This window comes from Engystomops pustulosus, chromosome 10 (genome assembly GCF_040894005.1).
Source record: "Engystomops pustulosus chromosome 10, aEngPut4.maternal, whole genome shotgun sequence".
NCBI classification, from domain to species: Eukaryota; Metazoa; Chordata; class Amphibia; order Anura; family Leptodactylidae; genus Engystomops; species Engystomops pustulosus.
The window spans coordinates 96939794-96958555 of NC_092420.1; the positions used below are offsets into that span (position 1 = coordinate 96939794).

Consider the following 18762-nt stretch of genomic DNA (forward strand, 5'->3'; position numbering starts at 1 on the left):
TACCGCTCCCGTAGGGCGCCGTGCGCCCATTGCCGTCTATGGGGGACGTATATTGGCCGTATATACGTCCCCTATACGGCAGTGTGAATGTAGCCTAAATCTTTTGTAGGATGCAGGGAGCGGGGTTGGCCTTACTGCAGGGGGCGGGGGCTGCCCTGGCTTCCGGGGGGCGGGGGCTGCCCTGGCTTCCGGGGGGCGGGGGCTGGCCTGACTGCCGGGGGGCGGGGGCTGGCCTGACTGCCGGGGGGCGGGGGCTGGCCTGACTGCCGGGGGGCGGGGGCTGGCCTGGCTGCCGGGGGGCGGGGGCTGGCCTGGCTGCCGGGGGGCGGGGGCTGGCCTGGCTGCCGGGGGGCGGGGGCTGGCCTGGCTGCCGGGGGGCGGGGGCTGGCCTGGCTGCCGGGGGCTGGCCTGGCTGCCGGGGGCCGGCCTGGCTGCCGGGGGCCGGGGCTGGCCTGGCTGCCAGGGGCCGGGGGCTGGCCTGGCTGCCAGGGGCTGGCCTGGCTGCCGGGGGCTGGCCTGGCTGCCGGGGGCTGGCCTGACTGCCGGGGGCTGGCCTGACTGCAGGGGGCTGGCCTGGCTGCAGGGGGCGGGGGTTGGCCTGGCTGCAGGGGGCGGGGGTTGGCCTGGCTGCAGGGGGCGGGGGCTGGCCTGACTGCAGGGGGCGGGGGCTGGCCTGACTGCAGGGGCTGGCCTGACTGCAGGGGGCGGGGGCGGCCTGACTGCAGGGGGCGGGGGCTGGCCTGACTGCAGGGGGCGGGGGCTGGCCTGACTGCAGGGGGCGGGGGCTGGCCTGACTGCAGGAGGCGGGGGCTGGCCTGACTGCAGGGGGCGGGGGCTGGCCTGACTGCAGGGGGCGGGGGTTGGCCTGGCTGCAGGGGGCGGGGGCTGGCCTGACTGCAGGGGGCGGGGGCTGGCCTGACTGCAGGGGCTGGCCTGACTGCAGGGGGCGGGGGCGGCCTGACTGCAGGGGGCGGGGGCTGGCCTGACTGCAGGGGGCGGGGGCTGGCCTGACTGCAGGGGGCGGGGGCTGGCCTGACTGCAGGAGGCGGGGGCTGGCCTGACTGCAGGGGGCGGGGGCTGGCCTGACTGCAGGGGGCGGGGGCTGGCCTGACTGCAGGGGGCGGGGGCTGGCCTGACTGCAGGGGGCGGGGGCTGGCCTGACTGCAGGGGGCGGGGTTGGCCTGACTGCAGGAGGCGGGGGCTGGCCTGGCTGCAGGGGGCGGGGGCTGGCCTGACTGCAGGGGGCGGGGCTGGCCTGACTGCAGGGGGCGGGGGCTGGCCTGACTGTAGGAGGTGGGGGCTGGCCTGACTGCAGGGGGCGGGGGCTTGCCTGGCTGCAGGGGGCAGGGTTGGCCTGACTGCAGGAGGCGGGGTTGGCCTGACTGCTTCCTACAAAAGAATAAAAGAGGATTTCTCATTCATACTACAACCTAGAAATATACTAAAAACCCCTCCAGGGGACGTACATGTTACAGAAGGAGGTCCTGGTACTGGGCTTGGGGGGGTTAGTGTAGGTTCGCTTTAAGAAACATTGTACAATAGTTACAGGATACACATTGCAATTTTTTTTAACAGAGAAAATATATAAAGTTTGTGATAAAAAAATATAAATTTGAAAGATCTCTGCTTGCAATCAGTGAATGGAATCAAGCTGACAAGTGTGTCGCTCGTTACAAGAGAAAGCTCCTGATACACTGTAACGAAACAAACTAGACATGATTAGAGGGGAAATAACAAGGGAGTATTCATATGTTTATGGTCATATGGTATTCATCTACATTCCAGGATTGTAGCTCCAGGGGGCGTTTCCTCACCCTGCTGTGCTCTATGAGCTGACACCGCTCATTGCACTTACAGAAGCTACAATCCTGGAATATAAATCCATATTTCACAGTCCTGCTGCTACTAACAACATATAAAGCTATGATTACACATCTCTCCAGGGAAAATACCTAACACTGGCTGCACAGAGCACAGCAGTGTGAGGACACAGCCCCATTGGTCTGGAGGTAATACAGTAATAGTCTCCGTCTTCTCATCTCCAATACAGACTGGTATCAATCCACTGGGGAATTGTGCAGCAGAGACGTCACCGATCACCTAATCAATGGCAGAGAATAAAAATGTATCAATGCAGGAGAAGCTACAATGTATCGCCGTGGTTACACGCGAGGGATACTCCCATCATGCACCGGGGTAACACTGTATCATCTCTCACCATCATCCTGTGCGCTGCCGACGCTGCTTCATCTTTCTGACTTCACAAACTAAAGGGGAAAACATAAAGGATCATCAGCGTCTAATCCCCATCACATGGGGTGTAGGGAGGAGAGTAGGGATTGCCCCATCCGCACCTCATTTCCTCCAGCCCCCAATATGCTAACAAGACCCCCTACTCTCAGGCATGAGGATGCGGACCAGGCTGATACATAAATATGGATTATAGCCCAAGTGCACTGGGGGTGTGTCCTCACACTGCTGTGCTCTGTTCTCTCAGCACCCACTGTTACGTCCCTGGAGAGATGTGTAATCAGACCTCACACTGCTGTGCTCTGTTCTCTCAGCACCCAGTGTTACGTCCCTGGAGAGATGTGTAATCAGACCTTTGTGTATGTTGTTAGTAGCAGCAGGACTGTGACATATGGATATATATTCCTGGATTATTGTCTATCCAAGTGCACTGGGAGTTGTCCTCACACTGCTGTGCTTCTGGTTCTCTACATGAAGCTGCTGTAATATTCAAGAAAATTCCCTGTTACAGCTTTCAATTAGAGTAGAGGCGTGGAGCAGCTTGATGCATAGAGCACATTAGTGAGGACACCCCCCAGAGATCTTGGAGAAGCTACAATCCTGGAATATAAATCCTTATTTCACAGTCCTGCTGCTACTAACAATATACATATAATGGTGTTATTACTCATCTCTCCAGGGTCAATACCTAACACTGGCTGCAGAGAGTCGAGGGCACTTGGAGAAGCTACAATCCTGGAATATAAATCCATATTTCACAGTCCCGCTGCTACTAACAAAAAACAATTAAATATGATTACAGATCTTTTCACGATCAAAACCTAACATAGGCTGCAGAGAGCACAGAGCACAGCAGTGTGAGTACACCATCCACTTGGAGAAGCTAGGCTCCCCGAATATAAATTAGACATGTCTCCAGGGACATAGCACTGGCTGCAGTCTGTATGGTAACAGCTGCTGACAGGTTCCCTTTAATAAGGAAGTGACAGGACATGACAGTCTCAGCTCTGCTACATCCTCATATAATACTCTGTGTTCTGGATTGGATCCGTTTCCTTTACTCTCCAGAACTCTGGGCCTTGGTTCTCTGTTACACCCGGGGCGTCTTGCCGTATATGGCGGCGCAGGACGTGGCTATAATCTGTGATATAGGAAACGTGCAGATCGGCGGGGTCACACGTGCTCGGAGCGATGGAAGCTTCTCCGCACGTTCCTGCATTATATGGCGACACATGACCCGGGGATGACAGAGCCCCATTGTCAGGGCGATGATACGGGGCTCCGCTGCTGAGTGCCGGATAATTCCTTCCACCATGGGCCGGCGGAGACCTCATGTGTCCACCACTACATGCACGTAGCCAAAATCACCCTCCGGGGGGTCCTCTCTGGGTGTCACCCAGCTTTCCATGAGCTCTGAAAGGCACTAGGCAGCTCTGTACAAGTTCTCCTCCCATTCAAATCAATGTCTTATGACTGCGGCTTCCTGCAACTTTGACGCAATAAAGCTCTAAGCTGCACAGGGGGCGCAACCCAATGTTTTTCTATGGGAGATTCAAGGTTGGGAATTGACACCCGTTACCCAACATCGTTACCCTAACGAGATGTGCCGCCCCTTTAAAGAAAAAAAAAAGGGGGAGGGGTCCTGTGAGGCTTTGCCTTTAAGTCCTTACTCAGAACTTTCGCTTTTTGCATCTCCGTTTGCAGATCTGTCGCCCCGCGGTCCAATCCGGAAAGGTTTCCCAGCTCTCTGCTGCCCCCTACAGCCTAGGAGAGGAAAAAACATGTGAAAAAGTCCCATCAGTCACACAGAGAAAGCGCAAGACTTGTCATTACTGTTAACCCCTTCACTGACAGACACCAGACCGACCCTCTACTCTTTTGGCCTTCCCCCCCCCCAGTTAGGTAAATGGGGGCCTAGGAGTATGTATGCCGTATGCAGCCAGAGCCTCCTGATGCAGGTATCAGATAAACACAATGTGAACAGTCCCTTGCACACATGAGAGTAATGAGCTGCACAGAATCATTCAGTGGAAACATAGTAACAAATATCTAGGAAAAACCCCCCACTTTTTAATACTTAAAGGGGCTGTCTGCTTTCTTCCCAGAACAGCGCCACACCTGACCATGGCCAGTGCCGGTATTGCAGCTTGGCTGTATAGAGATGAATGGGGCTTTAGTTTGAAATACCACATATCACCCATGGCCAGGACAGGAGACGTTTCGGAAAGCATCAGCCATTTCTCTGGGCAACCCCTTTAAGGAGGGGGAAGGTGGATTAAAAATTTTATTGGCAAGTAAAATAAAAAAATATTATATTTTTACCCTTTTAAAAGGGTTTTTTGGGACACAGATATGAATACAGTGAAACCTCCCTAAAATAAATGATTTTTTTCCAATTTTTGTGCCCTATTATAATGTATGGAAGTTGCCCCCTATGAGCAGACCACCCCTTTAAACGAGCAATTTTCTGTGTAAAATTGGGCGGTTTGGTGGTCCGACACCTTACAATCCCACCGCTCGGCCTCCTCACCAGGCACAGCGCCACACATTGTATAGTGGTGGCACTTGGTATTGCGGCTCAGCCCTATATACTTGAATAGAACAGGGCTACAACTGGGTCACATGACCCGACCGATATATAATAATCACTAAATACCAATATTAATATGAATTTTTAAAAAATCTGCAGAAAATAGACATTTTTACTATTCAGCGTGGGGTCAGGGTCAGTAACAAGTGCTAATCTTCAGGGTACGGAGCAGATTTCACACTGCGTAAATATTTGCCCCCGGAGCCACCCAGCGAGCGGCGCGGGTGTCACCCATGAAATCACACACACACACCCGCTGCCGGCTGCTGGAGACGTCTCCCCATGTGCTGCGGACAGCTAAGACGGATCAGAAACAGCTTCCGACTAAATTAGGTAAACAGAAGGACACACGTCCAGCGCACAAAGTCACCGAGATGCCGACTCGGCACTTCCAGCCGCCTGCTGAGTGTATTTTGGGCTGAGGTCCCCCTGGTCACAGGGAAGGGGCTGGGAACATCATTATACGGAGCTGAGGGACGCGGAAAATGCTGCGATTTACTTATGTTACATTATGTCATGTGCAGCGCTCCACTCACACACAAAGCTGCAAAGTGACACTGGAAATATCTGCCTCTCTCTGCTGCCCCCTACTGGGCCCCTGACTGCATGCACCGCAGGGTTATGTGGAAATTACAGGGAATCCATCCTGATAAACCAGGGACATTACTCCTAGATCCAGGCACCGGGACTGTGGGATCTTCTTATATTTGTCATCCGTGGCCTCCTTCCTTCTAAAATCCACTTTTTAATTATATTGATGAGTCAGGAGGGCTCTGGGGGAGTGTTACCAGAGCCCCTCCATACTGCAGACTCACAAGCTGTTACACTTTGTGATATGACAGCAGTTAGTGAGACGGGGGGAGGGGGGTTAGTGCTCCTCCACAGTGTAACAACCTGTGAAGCTGCAACACGGAGGGGCTCTGGTAACGCCCCCAGAGTCCTTCTGACTCATTAGCATAATGTTAAAACTTGATTTTAGAAGGGAGGAGGCCATGGATGACACATATAAGAAGATCCCACAGTCCCGGTGCCTGGATCCATGAGTAATGTCCCTGGTTTATCAGGATGGATTCTGATGATAATGAAAAGTTGATGTGCCCTTATAGAAGTACCTACCTCCCATGTCACCCATTAGTGTATATGTACGGCTTCTATATATCCTCTGCAGGAGGTCCCGCTATGCAGTGGGTCAGAGTACATTGCATCACATGATCCTGTCTGAGGTCCATGATGTCAGGGCTGAAGCCAACAGAACCCTTGATGCAGATCTGGATGTGAGTGGAGAAGTCCGGATTCTGTATGCAGAGAACTCATCTGGTGTCCAATAGAACTCTCCATTCAGAACCGGATGTTATATTAGTGGACAAGGTGTAACATCCCGGTACCCAGCATAACTATAGCCATTGGGTCACACATGGACTCATCTACCCGCAGCCACTTACCTGCACATCCATAAGCCGCTGCCTCATCTTCAAAAACTCATTCAATGACCCTTCAACTACCGAAAACTTCTCCAAAATACTGGGGGGGGAGGGGGGGGAAATGAAACAAAAATATTTAGCAAAATTGGAAAACAGAATAAAATGAAACTGAATATACAAGAGGGGCAGTCATGTGACTGCTGCAGCCAATCAGAGGACCAGAAGTTACTGGTGGTCTAGAGGAATCTGCAGCAGTCACCACCGGGGGCAAAGCCATCTGCTGGAGAAGCCAGGAGCAGGACCTGGGGGACCACATCATGAAAAGGGGTCTGGACTGGTATGTGAAGATTTGTGGATTTAATTTATTTAACGACCTTGAAATATAATTTTCTGGATATTAAATGAAAATCTTCTATAAAAATCCATGCTACCTTCTAAAATCAACTGTAAAAATAATGCTAATGAGCCTAAAGGGCTACAGGGTGTGTTACCAGAGCCCCTACCGTGGTGCTGCAGCTTCACAGGCTGTTACACTGTGCAGGAATACGTCCCCACTCCCACTGTGTGAGATTACATCAGGCAGAGGGAGGGGGAAGTGTTGAGGGAGGAGGGGAGACAGTGTAACAGCCTGTAAAGCTGCGGCACGGAGGGGCTCTGGTAATTATTAGCATAGTCATAATAAAAAAAAAAAAAAGTTAGAAGGACGAAGGCCATGGATAATAAATATAAGAAGAAGACACCACGGGGCCTGGAACTTGGATTGTGACGGTAGAATAAATTTAAAAAAACGAATTTTTTTTCCGAAACTAATTTTTTTTCCCTTTAGTTTTAGGAAACTGACAATTTTTGTGCAGCTTTTAGTTTTAGTTTATTTTCATTAAATTGAATTAAGTCTATTCTGAGCTTCCTGACGTGCGGGGACATGGAGGGGGTGGGGGTGGGGTGGGAGGGGGAGGTTTGGGCTTCTCCGCGTGTCTACCCCCCCCTTACTATAAGAATAACAGTATTAGGATGTAACTGGATCCTGGTTCTGGAGCCCGGGCAGGACCCTCCCATCCTGATCCGCACAAGGACTGATTACAAGTGGCATTTACCAGGCACTTAAGTTGCTGTTTACCACATTCCGGCGGCTGCGACAGATGTCACCGGGAGAGGAAATGTCACAAGATGGAGATCGCCCGGCGCTGGGAAGTGCACACGGATCCGCTGCGTCTGTGTTATGCTCCAGAATGTAGGATTGGGCCTCATTGCCCGTGACGTCCCTCTACTCCATGTGCATGTACCAGGCCGCTACACTGGTCCCAAAGGAATTCAAAGGGAACAGCTGGTTTTATTAAAGGGAAAGCTACCATCAAAATCCATCCAGGGACGTTACTCATAGATCCAGGCCCCCGGGACCGTGGTATCTGCTTATATTTGTTATCCATGGCCTCCTTCCTTCTAAAATCAACTTTTAAAATTATACTAAATGCTCTGTCACCAGAGCCCCTCTGTGCTGTTGCTTCACAGGCTGTTACACTGTCTCCCCTCGTTCTGCCTGATGTAATCTCACACAGGGGGGGGGGGAGAGTACTCCAGCAGAGTGAAGCTACCGCATGGAGGGGGGCTCTGGTTACATCCCCCAGAGCCCTTCAGACTTATTAGTATAATTGTAGGAGGCCATGGATATAAGAAGATACCACAGTCCTGGTGTCTGGATCAATGAGTAATGTCCCTGGTTTATCAGGATGGATTGTGATGGGAGATTTCCTTTAAAGTGACCCCTAAAGCAACAATCTGTGAAGTCTAACAGCCTCATCCCTATAGAGATGTATATGAGGTGCACAGATAAGCAGGGCCCTCTGACACCCACCTAGTCCCCCCCTCGTCTTAGTAACTATTAAAGTGTAAGGACCATTGCTGGTGAGATGTGGACTCCAGGTGACACTTCACAAGGCCCTGGACGTGGCATCTGAAGGACGTGGGGTGTGGCCGCAGGCTGCTCGCTGTCTATGAGGGGGTCAGGGGTGGACGTCAGGGTCACGGCTTGTTCTGGGGAGCAGTCACCACTAACAATACGAGGCCCCCGAAGAGTTTTGTATAACTTTCAATTTAGTAAAAAAAAATTTTATGGGCACAAATGGGGCGACTATTAATGTGGGGGGGGGGGGGGGGGTAGAAAAGAGACCAAACTGAGATGTAGAGGGCAGCACAGAAAGGAGCCACGAGCTGGACACTGCTATGTAGGAGGCATCGGGGGGTGTTATATATGGGGGTACACAAAAGACTCTGCACAAACAGGGACAGAGAACGAATACTGAGGGGGGCGCACATGACATGGCTACCTACCTACCTCTACTGTGTAGGGGGATCCAGTATAACACAATGAGCCATATACTATATAGGGGGCACTAATAATGGGGGGCAGCACATGTAACACGGCTGTAGGGCTGAATGAGTAGGGACACTAGAGTGTAGGTTATATGTAAATGTAGGGGTGCACTATTAGTGTGGGGGGCGCTGTGTGCCGATATGGGGGAGCTGCTAGAAATACAAAATCCTATGGAAAAGCTATGGAGACGGATCAAGGCTGGAAACATCATCCTGATGGAGCTGTAAATCCACGGAATATCATGTAGAGTAGTTAGGAAAACTTCTCTAATCATCAAGGATTGCCAAAACAGATAGACCCTTTAACGGGGCCTCCCACCCGCAGGACCCCCATTTACCTGCTATACACATAATGGAAATGGACTAAACCCCCCCCCCCCCCCCCCCCCGCGGGTCCAGTGGAGCCCCCATAACCCGCTACACAGTGTCAGTATCACGGACTTGGGGCATCTTTTGGCTACTTGTTGCCGCTGTAGAAGTCATAGGGGCTCCGCTCGTCCAGAGGTCAAGGTCACGAGGTCAAGGACAATTCCTGGTGGCACCTTCCAGGTGAATGGGACCAGTCAGTACAATGCGCTGACATAGGGTCACAGATTTCCCTGAGATGTCAGACCCCTCATTTTTGGAGACTTACTCTGCGTTTTCTTTTGGAGAGCTCTGCCCTCTGCTGGGGGATTTCGGCGCTGCGGCTCCAGTAGTGACATCACCTGCAAAAAAAAAAAAAAAAAAGAAAAATCAAGTTTATTACATTTAATTTTACGTACAAGATAGGGTCCGAAGGTTTGTTCTTAAGTTGAATTTGTATGTAAATCGAAACTGTATATTTTATCATTGTAGATCCAGACAAAATTTTTTTTTTCCCCGGTGACAATTGGCGTTTAAACATTTTTTGCTGTAATGGGACCAAGGATTATCAATAAAGCTTCATTACAGACGCCGTACAGCTGATCATTGCAGTCTGGGACTACAGTAACATCCAGAGAGGTCACCAGAGGTCACAGGGGGCAGCGGAGTCCGTCTTTAACTATGGGTTGTCTGTAAGTGGGGTGTCCTTAAGTAGTGGACCGCCTGTATTGCTGAATGGTGGATAATGAGGCCTTATGACCCAAAAGACGAGCCGCACGAACTGCACACATCACATAGGACGGGACTCCTTGCACTCTACACAAATATGATGCAAGGACTCCTTGTACAGCTTTGCTGCTTTTGTAACAGTTCTTAAAAATACAGCCGCTGCAGTTCTGGCGGCCGGCAGGGAGTCCTTGCATTGTACAAAAATTTTAATGCAAGGACTCCTGTAGGTCTGTCTGATCCCACAAACTGCACACATTGCCAAGGAAAGAAGTCTTTGCATAGTACAGAAATACGACGTAAAGACTCCACGTCTGCTGCCCGAACTGCAGGAATATTGTAAGAACTGTTACAGAAGCGGCGCTGTTGTACAGGGAGTCCTTGCATCATATTTCTGTATAATGCAAGTACTCCTGTTCTGTGTCGTTTGTGGGATTATACCAAGATATGCGAGTCCTTGCATTGTACAGAAATATGATGCAAGGACTCCCTGTCCGCTGCCTGAACTGCAGCGGCTTTGCTGTACATGCAGTAGACAGGGAGTCCATGCATCGTATTTTGTACAAGGCAAGGACTCCTGTTCTGTGCAATGTTTGCAGTTTGTGGGATCACACCAACATACAGAGCAGCATCGAAGAGGAGATTTTACAGTCCAGAACATTTTCCGTGGGTGAATCCGCACATTATGCATCAAGTTCTGCTGCAAAACCGAAGCTGCATCTGCTTATTGCAAGACGCCCAAGGTCCACCATGAAACCACTACTACTCCCAGCATGCCCCGGCAGCCACAAAGCAGAGCTCAGAGCTGAACACAGACAGGAGACAAGGGCAGGAGCGGCAGCCATCATCCCCGACACATTGCGCCGCTGCCTCTCCTCTCCGCAGCGTCCATGCTTTGCAGCGCTAACGACCGTCTGCAGCCAGAAAATGAGATTCGGGCGAAATCCATGGGCGCACTTAAGAAAAGTAATCAGACGTCTCTCAGCCATGACCCACAGACTGATCACTCAGACGGAGGAGAACACTTAAACACGCAGCATGAACAAAGTTTATTAAAACCAATATCATTTACACTTTACATTACTCCCCCCCCCCCTCACGTTACCCGAATACTGATGGCGCCAATGTCTGACTTTCAGGATGAGTCTTATCTCAAGTTACATAAATATGGATGCTGGGGTCTATGGGAGCGCTGGATAATCCCCTAGAGCTGGACCACCAGGTCCATAGCACAGGACATATGGAACTAGGAGAGGCCTATACATACATATACTGCGCCGCCTGGGGAGGTCTCCAAAAATCACTGCAAAAAAGATGTTACTTAAAAGGATGAATATTAGTTTTTTGGGTCAACTTTTGAAGAACATGTTATAATATAACACTACTCTGATCCTGAGTTACATCCTGTATTATACCCCAGAGCTGCACTCACTATTCTGCTGCTGGTGCAGTCACTGTGTACATACATGACATTACTTATCCTGTACTGATCCTGAGTTACATCCTGTATTATACTCCAGAGCTGCACTCACTATTCTGCTGCTGGTGCAGTCACTGTGTACATACATGACATTACTTATCCTGTACTGATCCTGAGTTACATCCTGTATTATACCCCAGAGCTGCACTCACTATTCTGCTGCTGGTGCAGTCACTGTGTACATACATGACATTACTTATCCTGTACTGATCCTGAGTTACATCCTGTATTATACCCCAGAGCTGCACTCACTATTCTGCTGCTGGTGCAGTTACTGTGTACATACATGACATTACTTATCCTGTACTGATCCTGAGTTACATCCTGTATTATACTCCAGAGCTGCACTCACTATTCTGCTGCTGGTGCAGTCACTGTGTACACACATGACATTACTTATCCTGTACTGATCCTGAGTTACATCCTGTATTATACCCCAGAGCTGCACTCACTATTCTGCTGCTGGTGCAGTCACTGTGTACATACATGACATTACTTATCCTGTACTGATCCTGAGTTACATCCTGTATTATACCCCAGAGCTGCACTCACTATTCTGCTGCTGGTGCAGTCACTGTGTACATACATGACATTACTTATCCTGTACTGATCCTGAGTTACATCCTGTATTATACCCCAGAGCTGCACTCACTATTCTGCTGCTGGTGCAGTCACTGTGTACATACATGACATTACTTATCCTGTACTGATCCTGAGTTACATCCTGTATTATACCCCAGAGCTGCACTCACTATTCTGCTGCTTGTGCAGTCACTGTGTACATACATGGCATTACTTATCCTGTACTGATCCTGAGTTACATCCTGTATTATACCCCAGAGCTGCACTCACTTTTCTGCTGCTGGTGCAGTCACTGTGTACATACATGACATTACTTATCCTGTACTGATCCTGAGTTACATCCTGTATTATACCCCAGAGCTGCACTCACTATTCTGCTGCTGGTGCAGTCACTGTGTACATACATGACATTACTTATCCTGTACTGATCCTGAGTTACATCCTGTATTATACTCCAGAGCTGCACTCACTATTCTGCTGCTGGTGCAGTCACTGTGTACATACATGACATTACTTATCATGTACTGATCCTGAGTTACATCCTGTATTATACCCCAGAGCTGCACTCACTATTCTGCTGCTGGTGCAGTCACTGTGTACATACATGACATTACTTATCCTGTATTATACTCCAGAGCTGCACTCACTATTCTGCTGGAGCGTATATAATGAAGGTGGGAAGATGTGCATTTGGCTGTAGGATGGTGAACACTTACGTTGTCTTCTCTGCTCCTTGGCCAACATTGCTGCCCTTTGCTTGGAGGCTGAGGAGGGGCTCATCTGACGGGTTCCCGTAATAGGGGAGTAAGAGCTGGGATCATCTCTTACTTTAATCTTTGATTTGTCATTCTGTAAATAAGACATTACAAAAGATTAGGTCCTAGGACAGTCCCCAGGTTACAAGATGAAATGTACATCCATATGTCACAGTCCTGCTGTTACTAGCAACATACAGCAAGGTGTGATCACACTGATCTTGAGGAACAAAACCAAAATACTGTCTGAAGAGAGCACAGAGCACAGCAGTGTGAGGACACGCCCCTAGTGCACTTGATGAAGCATCAATCCTGGAATATAAATCCATATATCACAGTCCTGCTGCTACTAACAATATACACAAAGGTCTGATTATACATCTCTCCAGGGACAATACATAACACTGGCTGCAGATTGTATGCACCTGCTGACAGGTTCCCTTTAAGTATACATTTAAAGAAGCAGGAAGATGAAGTTGGGGTCGGATGTAGATGACCAGCGATAGACCTCAAACGCCACTCATTACAATCTCTCCCCCATTAGTGTCCCCGTTAGCGCCGGCCGCTGGCACCAGAGCGCCATCATCTAGTATATCATGATACATTTGGCAATGGCGGCCGCTCCATTTGGCACGGCGTTTGCGCTGTGACGGGGATCGACAAACATAACAGTTATAGTGGAGCTTTATTTTATACGATAGTAATGGCGGGATAATTTATAGAAGCGCTGGTATTTTTACGGCTTAATTATCGCAGATTAGCCGAGGTAAACAATTATCTTCTCCGCGAGAAAGATGCCGCTCTGGTTCCCATCTCCCGTTTGCACGTTCCTAATATGCTGGATGTAACATTATCATAATTCCATATTGTTTGGAGTGGTGGTCGATGACAAGACGGCTCCGCGGTAATGACGCCGCTCAGAGCTGACGGATGACTCCCCTCCAACTTCCGAAAATGAGACGCGCGGATACATGGGGGCCGCCCTCTCCGCAGCCCCTCGGCCTCTTTCTCTGCCCCCCCAGGGTGTGTTTGCCATGTCAGACGACTGATAACGAAACAGCTGCAGGAGGATTAACCCTTCAGAGGGAGGTGGACGCACCTTGCCGCTCTCCGGCGCTTCCAGGCGAAGGGATCTTCTGGCTCTGGAAACAAAGATGAGAATCGAATTAGAAATAAAATTGCGAGAGAGGAAAAAAATATATCACAAGTGACAAAAAAAACAACAAAATGGGGGTCATTTACTAAGGGCCCGAATCGCCTCTTTCCAAAGGGTTATCCGAATATTTCTGGTTTGCGACGATTTTCCCTGAATTGCCTCGGAATTTTGGCGCATGCAATCGGATTGTGGCGCATCGGCGCTGGCATGCACACGACGCAAAACGCAGGGGGGGGGGGGGGGTTGGAAGCCTGATGGATTCGGAAAAAACCCGGATTTAAAAAAAAAGTGTCGCTTGACACGCGCTTACCTGCACCCAGCGTAGGACAATGAACTTCAGTGCACTCCGATGAACTTCAGAGCGCAGCAGCGACACCTGGTGGACATCAGGGGAACTACCTTAGTGAATCGCCGGAAGACCCGAATCCTGCACAGAGAACGCATCGCTGGATCGCGAATGGACCGGGTAAGTAAATCTGCCCCATTGCGTATAAAATAATTGTAAGAAACAAACTAGAATGTGTCTCCCCATAATAGCCACAGCTCTGATGCGCCAATCCCACAGGTATTTATTGCTAGTCCCAGCAGAACTGTTAAATATGGATCCATATTCCAGGATTGTGGTTAGTGGTGGGGGGTTCCTTACACTGCTGTGCACTGTGCTCTCAGCATGACATCGCTGTGTATTGTCCCTGGAGAGATGTGTACTTTGTGTATGTTGTAAGCTGCAGCAGGACTGTGACATATGGATTTATATTCCAGGATTGCAGCTTCCCCAAGGGCGGTGAAGGTATGTCGTCACACTGCTGTGCTCTGTGCACTGAATCACGCCACAGGTCTTAACCTCAACTGTGAGCGAAAGCTATATCATCATGATTGCTGGACACTACAACTCACATCAGAGGGAAGGGACTGAGGAGTAGTTCAATGCAGAAAGCGAAGAACAAAGCAGTGTGAGGACATTCCTCTGGTGTGTGTGTGTGTGTGGGGGGGGGGGGGATTGCACTCACACTGCTGTGCCATGGCTCTCTGCAATGCGTTCCTCCACAACCTTTACCCCTGTGCTTTGAGTAAAAGATCTAGAGACATCCTGGTTGAATACTACGGCAGTCACTTGGCAAAGATCTAAGTAGTTGCAGAGTTTCCAGAGCACAGCAGTGTGAGGACATAACCCCTAGTGCACCCCCAGACTATTGAGGAAGATCTTTTGTTGGATGGAAAGTTGGTGTTTGGGGCCATGAGACCTATCAAAAGGCCAAAGATCGCAATATCCAAAATAATAGTAATAAAGGGAGGGGGGTCACAATGTGACTCTGAGGCCAAAGGATAGCGACTCAAAATGCAAAACATCTGCTCAACCCCTTTCCATCACATGATCAAAATCTCTGCAGCTGAAGGGTTAAAATCCCCATTGAAATAAATACTGTGTTTTGGAATTTGCAACAATTGTATCCAGCAGCACAAGATGCTACAATGTATCAGTGTATTGTAAGTAACACCTTTTGTCCTAGAAGTAGAGCAGGCGCCATTCACAGACAGCAAGCAGAGGTCTTTAATAGAACGATGAGCAGAAACACAAACTATGTGGAAAGGTTGCAGAACCCGATCCGGCAGTCTCAGGGATTGATGCGGAGTCGGATAACCAGCGCTCGGCTTTGCAAAAATCTTTCAAAAAGACTCGAGGCAAAGTTATTTCTCGGAGATGGAAACAGATGGATGCGGCGAGACACGGAAAATCAGCGACCCTTAAAGAAGCTGCGCCCCAGCATCCAGCGGGAGGGACATGCCAAGCTCCGCGCTCCTGCCAAAATCTGCTCCTGAGCTGGATGCCCAGCTGTTAATAGCAAAGCTCCAAACCAAGAGCCGAATATTTATAATGCCTTCAATCTCACAGCTGTCACCTAAAGAGCGACATTAGCATTTCATTACAGGACGAGCAGGAAAGATCTGCAGCCGCGCAACATCCCTGCGCTGGAGCCGCCTCTTCTATCATCCATGCAGGGGTGTCCCCCTTATCTGTAGGGGAAGCAGGCCAAAGTTCCACACCCCCGTGGTGTGCCACCGACTACGCACCCCCCGTGGTGTGCCGCCGACTACGCACCCCCCGTGGTGTGCCGCCAACTACGCACCCCCCGTGGTGTGCCGCCAACTACGCACCCCCCGTGGTGTGCCGCCGACTACGCACCCCCCGTGGTGTGCCGCCGACTACGCACCCCCCGTGGTGTGCCGCCGACTACGCACCCCCCGTGGTGTGCCGCCGACTACGCACCCCCCGTGGTGTGCCGCCGACTACGCACCCCCCGTGGTGTGCCACCGACTACGCACCTCCGCGGTGTGCCACCGACTACACACCCCCGTGGTGTGCCGCCTACTATGCACCAAGTGGCATTGTATGCCAGTCACAGTGCCCCCCGCGGTATTCCCATCACCATGCACCCTGTGGTATGCTAGATACAAATCTATCCCCATCGAAGTACAAGCGTACAAAGGGAGTGCCAGACGGGTACATGTGATACCTCTGGACCGATGCGACGATTACCCGTTCTGTCGTTGTCCAACGATCCTGCACTCTAAGATCGTGCACCCGATATCCTGCATGTGTCGCTTCCCCGCTCAGGTCCCCGGAGTTCACCTTCTTCTTCCTGGTGCATGTAAGTGCATTGTCCGTGTATAATGCGCTGTGCGGGGAGTCACTAAGATCCTGCGCCCGATATCCTGCATGTGTCACTACCCCGCTCAGGTCCCCGGAGTTCTCCTTCTTCTTCCCGGTGCATGTAAGTGCATTGTCCGTGTATAATGTGCTGTGCGGGGAGTCACTAAGATCGTGCTCCCGATATCCTGCATGTGTCGCTTCCCCGCTCAGGTCCCCGGAGTTCACCTTCTTCTTCCTGGTGCATGTAAGTGCATTGTCCGTGTATAATGCGCTGTGCGGGGAGTCACTAAGATCCTGCGCCCGATATCCTGCATGTGTCACTACCCCGCTCAGGTCCCCGGAGTTCTCCTTCTTCTTCCCGGTGCATGTAAGTGCATTGTCCGTGTATAATGCGCTGTGCGGGGAGTCACTTAGAACGTGCACCCGATATCCTGCATGTGTCGCTTCCCCGCTCAGGTCCCCGGAGTTCACCTTCTTCTTCCTGGTGCATTTAAGTGCATTGTCCGTGTATAATGCGCTGTGCGGGGAGTCACTAAGATCGTGCACCCGATATCCTGCATGTGCCGCTTCCCCGCTCAGGTCCCATGAGTTCACCTTCTTCTTCCTGGTGCATGTAAGTGCATTGTCCGTGTATAATGCGCTGTGCGGGGAGTCACTAAGATCGTGCACCCGATATCCTGCATGTGCCGCTTCCCCGCTCAGGTCCCATGAGTTCACCTTCTTCTTCCTGGTGCATGTAAGTGCATTGTCCGTGTATAATGCGCTGTGCGGGGAGTCACTAAGATCCTGCACCCGATATCCTTTAAACATCTGCAATTTGTTCTTCACACACATATATATTGTTCTTCACATGCTATTTTGGGCGCACCGCTCCGCGCGTATCTCCCGACAAGTAAGCAGATGTGCCGAACATCTGTAATCTATTCTGCACTGTGTTTTTCTCTTAAATGATCCTGTGGTCACTGTTTTTATTCTATTCTTCACTGTTCTTCACATCTGATAACTTGTCGGGAGATAATATACATGGGGAACAGTGAAGAATAGATCGCAGATGTTTGCAACTTATCAGAAGACATTATTTTTCAATTAAATAACACATTTTAATCCCAAACCATGGTCCCTTTGAAAAATGCTCGAGTCTCCCATTGACTCGCGCGTGAAAAATGCGCCGAAAACGCAAAAAAACCGCTAACAACACGCGCGTGAAAAACGCAAAAACGCTAATTACTCCAAGGAAAAATGGAACAAAAACGCAGCCAAAAACGTCAGTTTTTCACGCATTGCACCCTGACGTGAAATGCAACGCTAGTGTGGAAGGGGCCTTAGAATCTTAAATCCCGCACTCAGTCCGTATCAGTCGGATTGTCCGACGGCCGCCCCCTGATTTCTGTCGCATGAAAGCAGTGCAGCTGCGCCACAATCCAATCAACTGTGACACAATCCCCAGTTAAATGTCCTTCAAATCGTGAAAACCTAGAAAATCCGACGAAAGTGCGGCCCTGGACCCTTAGTAAATAAGCCCCGATATTCAATCTCACGGAAAAGGTTAGTTTCACTGTATTCACAGAATAGAAAAAAACTTGCTGATCAGTGGTCCCCCTCACGACAAGTTTTCCCCCAGAAGTTCCCCAATGTTACTGTGCCTCCTCCAGATCCAGAAAATCAACACATATAAAGGGGTTGTATAAAGTCATGGAAGTTTAACACTGAAGTCAAGCTCTCTCCCCGAATGCCCGCTTCACTGTAATTGACAACACTACATCCAGGGACATCATAAATGACATAAATTCCAGATTTCTGGACAGCCAATCACAGCAGAGGGGGAGTTCTCAGGAGAGGAGAGCTTGACTGCTGTACTCTCTCCGCCTCTGTGACTCTCTACAACCAATGTACATCTCACTTCAAAGTTGATTTTCGGGATGAGGTCACTGTAGTAAACCATGAAAGGTACATAAAATCTTCATTTACTTGGCAACATAACGTTGGAGGTTTATTAGGTCAATTTCTGCTGACAGGTTCCCTTTAACTAGCAATTTTTAAAGGAGTAACTCATAACCTCATAGAAGCTGCAGCTATACTTTATTACATACAGGATTATCTATTTTTACATGGATTTCGGTCTCCAAGTACAAACCCACCGAGAGAAAGAAACAGAAATGTTTCTTGCGGTGCATCATGGGAGTTGTAGTCTTTGGTAGACAGAGGTTACAATAACATCGGACGATAAGCCCCGTCACGTGTCCCACCCCGCAGCGCGGAATATAACATCATACATCCCCTCAGACACGGACACTTACCGCATGTTCCGCGATCACGATAATAGTCTCTTTATTCTGACGGTTGGCGCCCTGTGCCGCCTGTAAACGCGTCCGGCGGAAACAAAGTCGCGCTGGATGGTTCCGCATTCCTTTCCCTTATTATATAAATGTGGAAA

At 50.1% G+C, this 18762-nt stretch overlaps 1 protein-coding gene across 2 annotated transcripts; it reads right to left on the reverse strand.

Annotated features, from left to right (window-relative positions):
* Nucleotides 1-534: 534 nt before the first annotated feature.
* Nucleotides 535-18748, reverse strand: ITGB3BP (integrin subunit beta 3 binding protein). 2 transcript variants are annotated; one of them, XM_072128070.1, is made up of 8 exons: nt 18626-18713; nt 13619-13661; nt 12481-12613; nt 9266-9338; nt 6283-6361; nt 3921-4014; nt 2219-2267; nt 538-2100 (listed from the first exon to the last, which is right to left on the reverse strand). In XM_072128070.1, exons 1-7 carry the CDS (start codon nt 18628-18630, stop codon nt 2221-2223), a joined length of 474 nt encoding a protein of 157 aa, XP_071984171.1. In that variant the 5' UTR covers nt 18631-18713; the 3' UTR covers nt 538-2100; nt 2219-2220. The 2 variants fall into 2 exon arrangements, with proteins under 2 accessions (XP_071984170.1, XP_071984171.1); XM_072128069.1 differs by lacking the exon at nt 13619-13661 and having other exon boundaries at nt 535-2100; nt 18626-18748.
* Nucleotides 18749-18762: the final 14 nt, after the last annotated feature.

What these genes read in the sequence shown, in the direction of transcription:
- ITGB3BP (XM_072128069.1), bottom strand. Translation starts at nt 18,733, where the DNA reads ATGCGGAACCATCCAGCGCGACTTTGTTTCCGCCGGACGCGTTTACAG. An exon ending in TCTCCAAAAGAAAACGCAGA is followed by an intron (nt 6,362 to 9,265) that starts GTAAGTCTCCAA and finishes CTCCCCCCCCAG; the next exon opens with TATTTTGGAGAAGTTTTCGG. An exon ending in GCAAAAAGCGAAAGTTCTGA is followed by an intron (nt 2,268 to 3,920) that starts GTAAGGACTTAA and finishes TTTCCCCTTTAG; the next exon opens with TTTGTGAAGTCAGAAAGATG.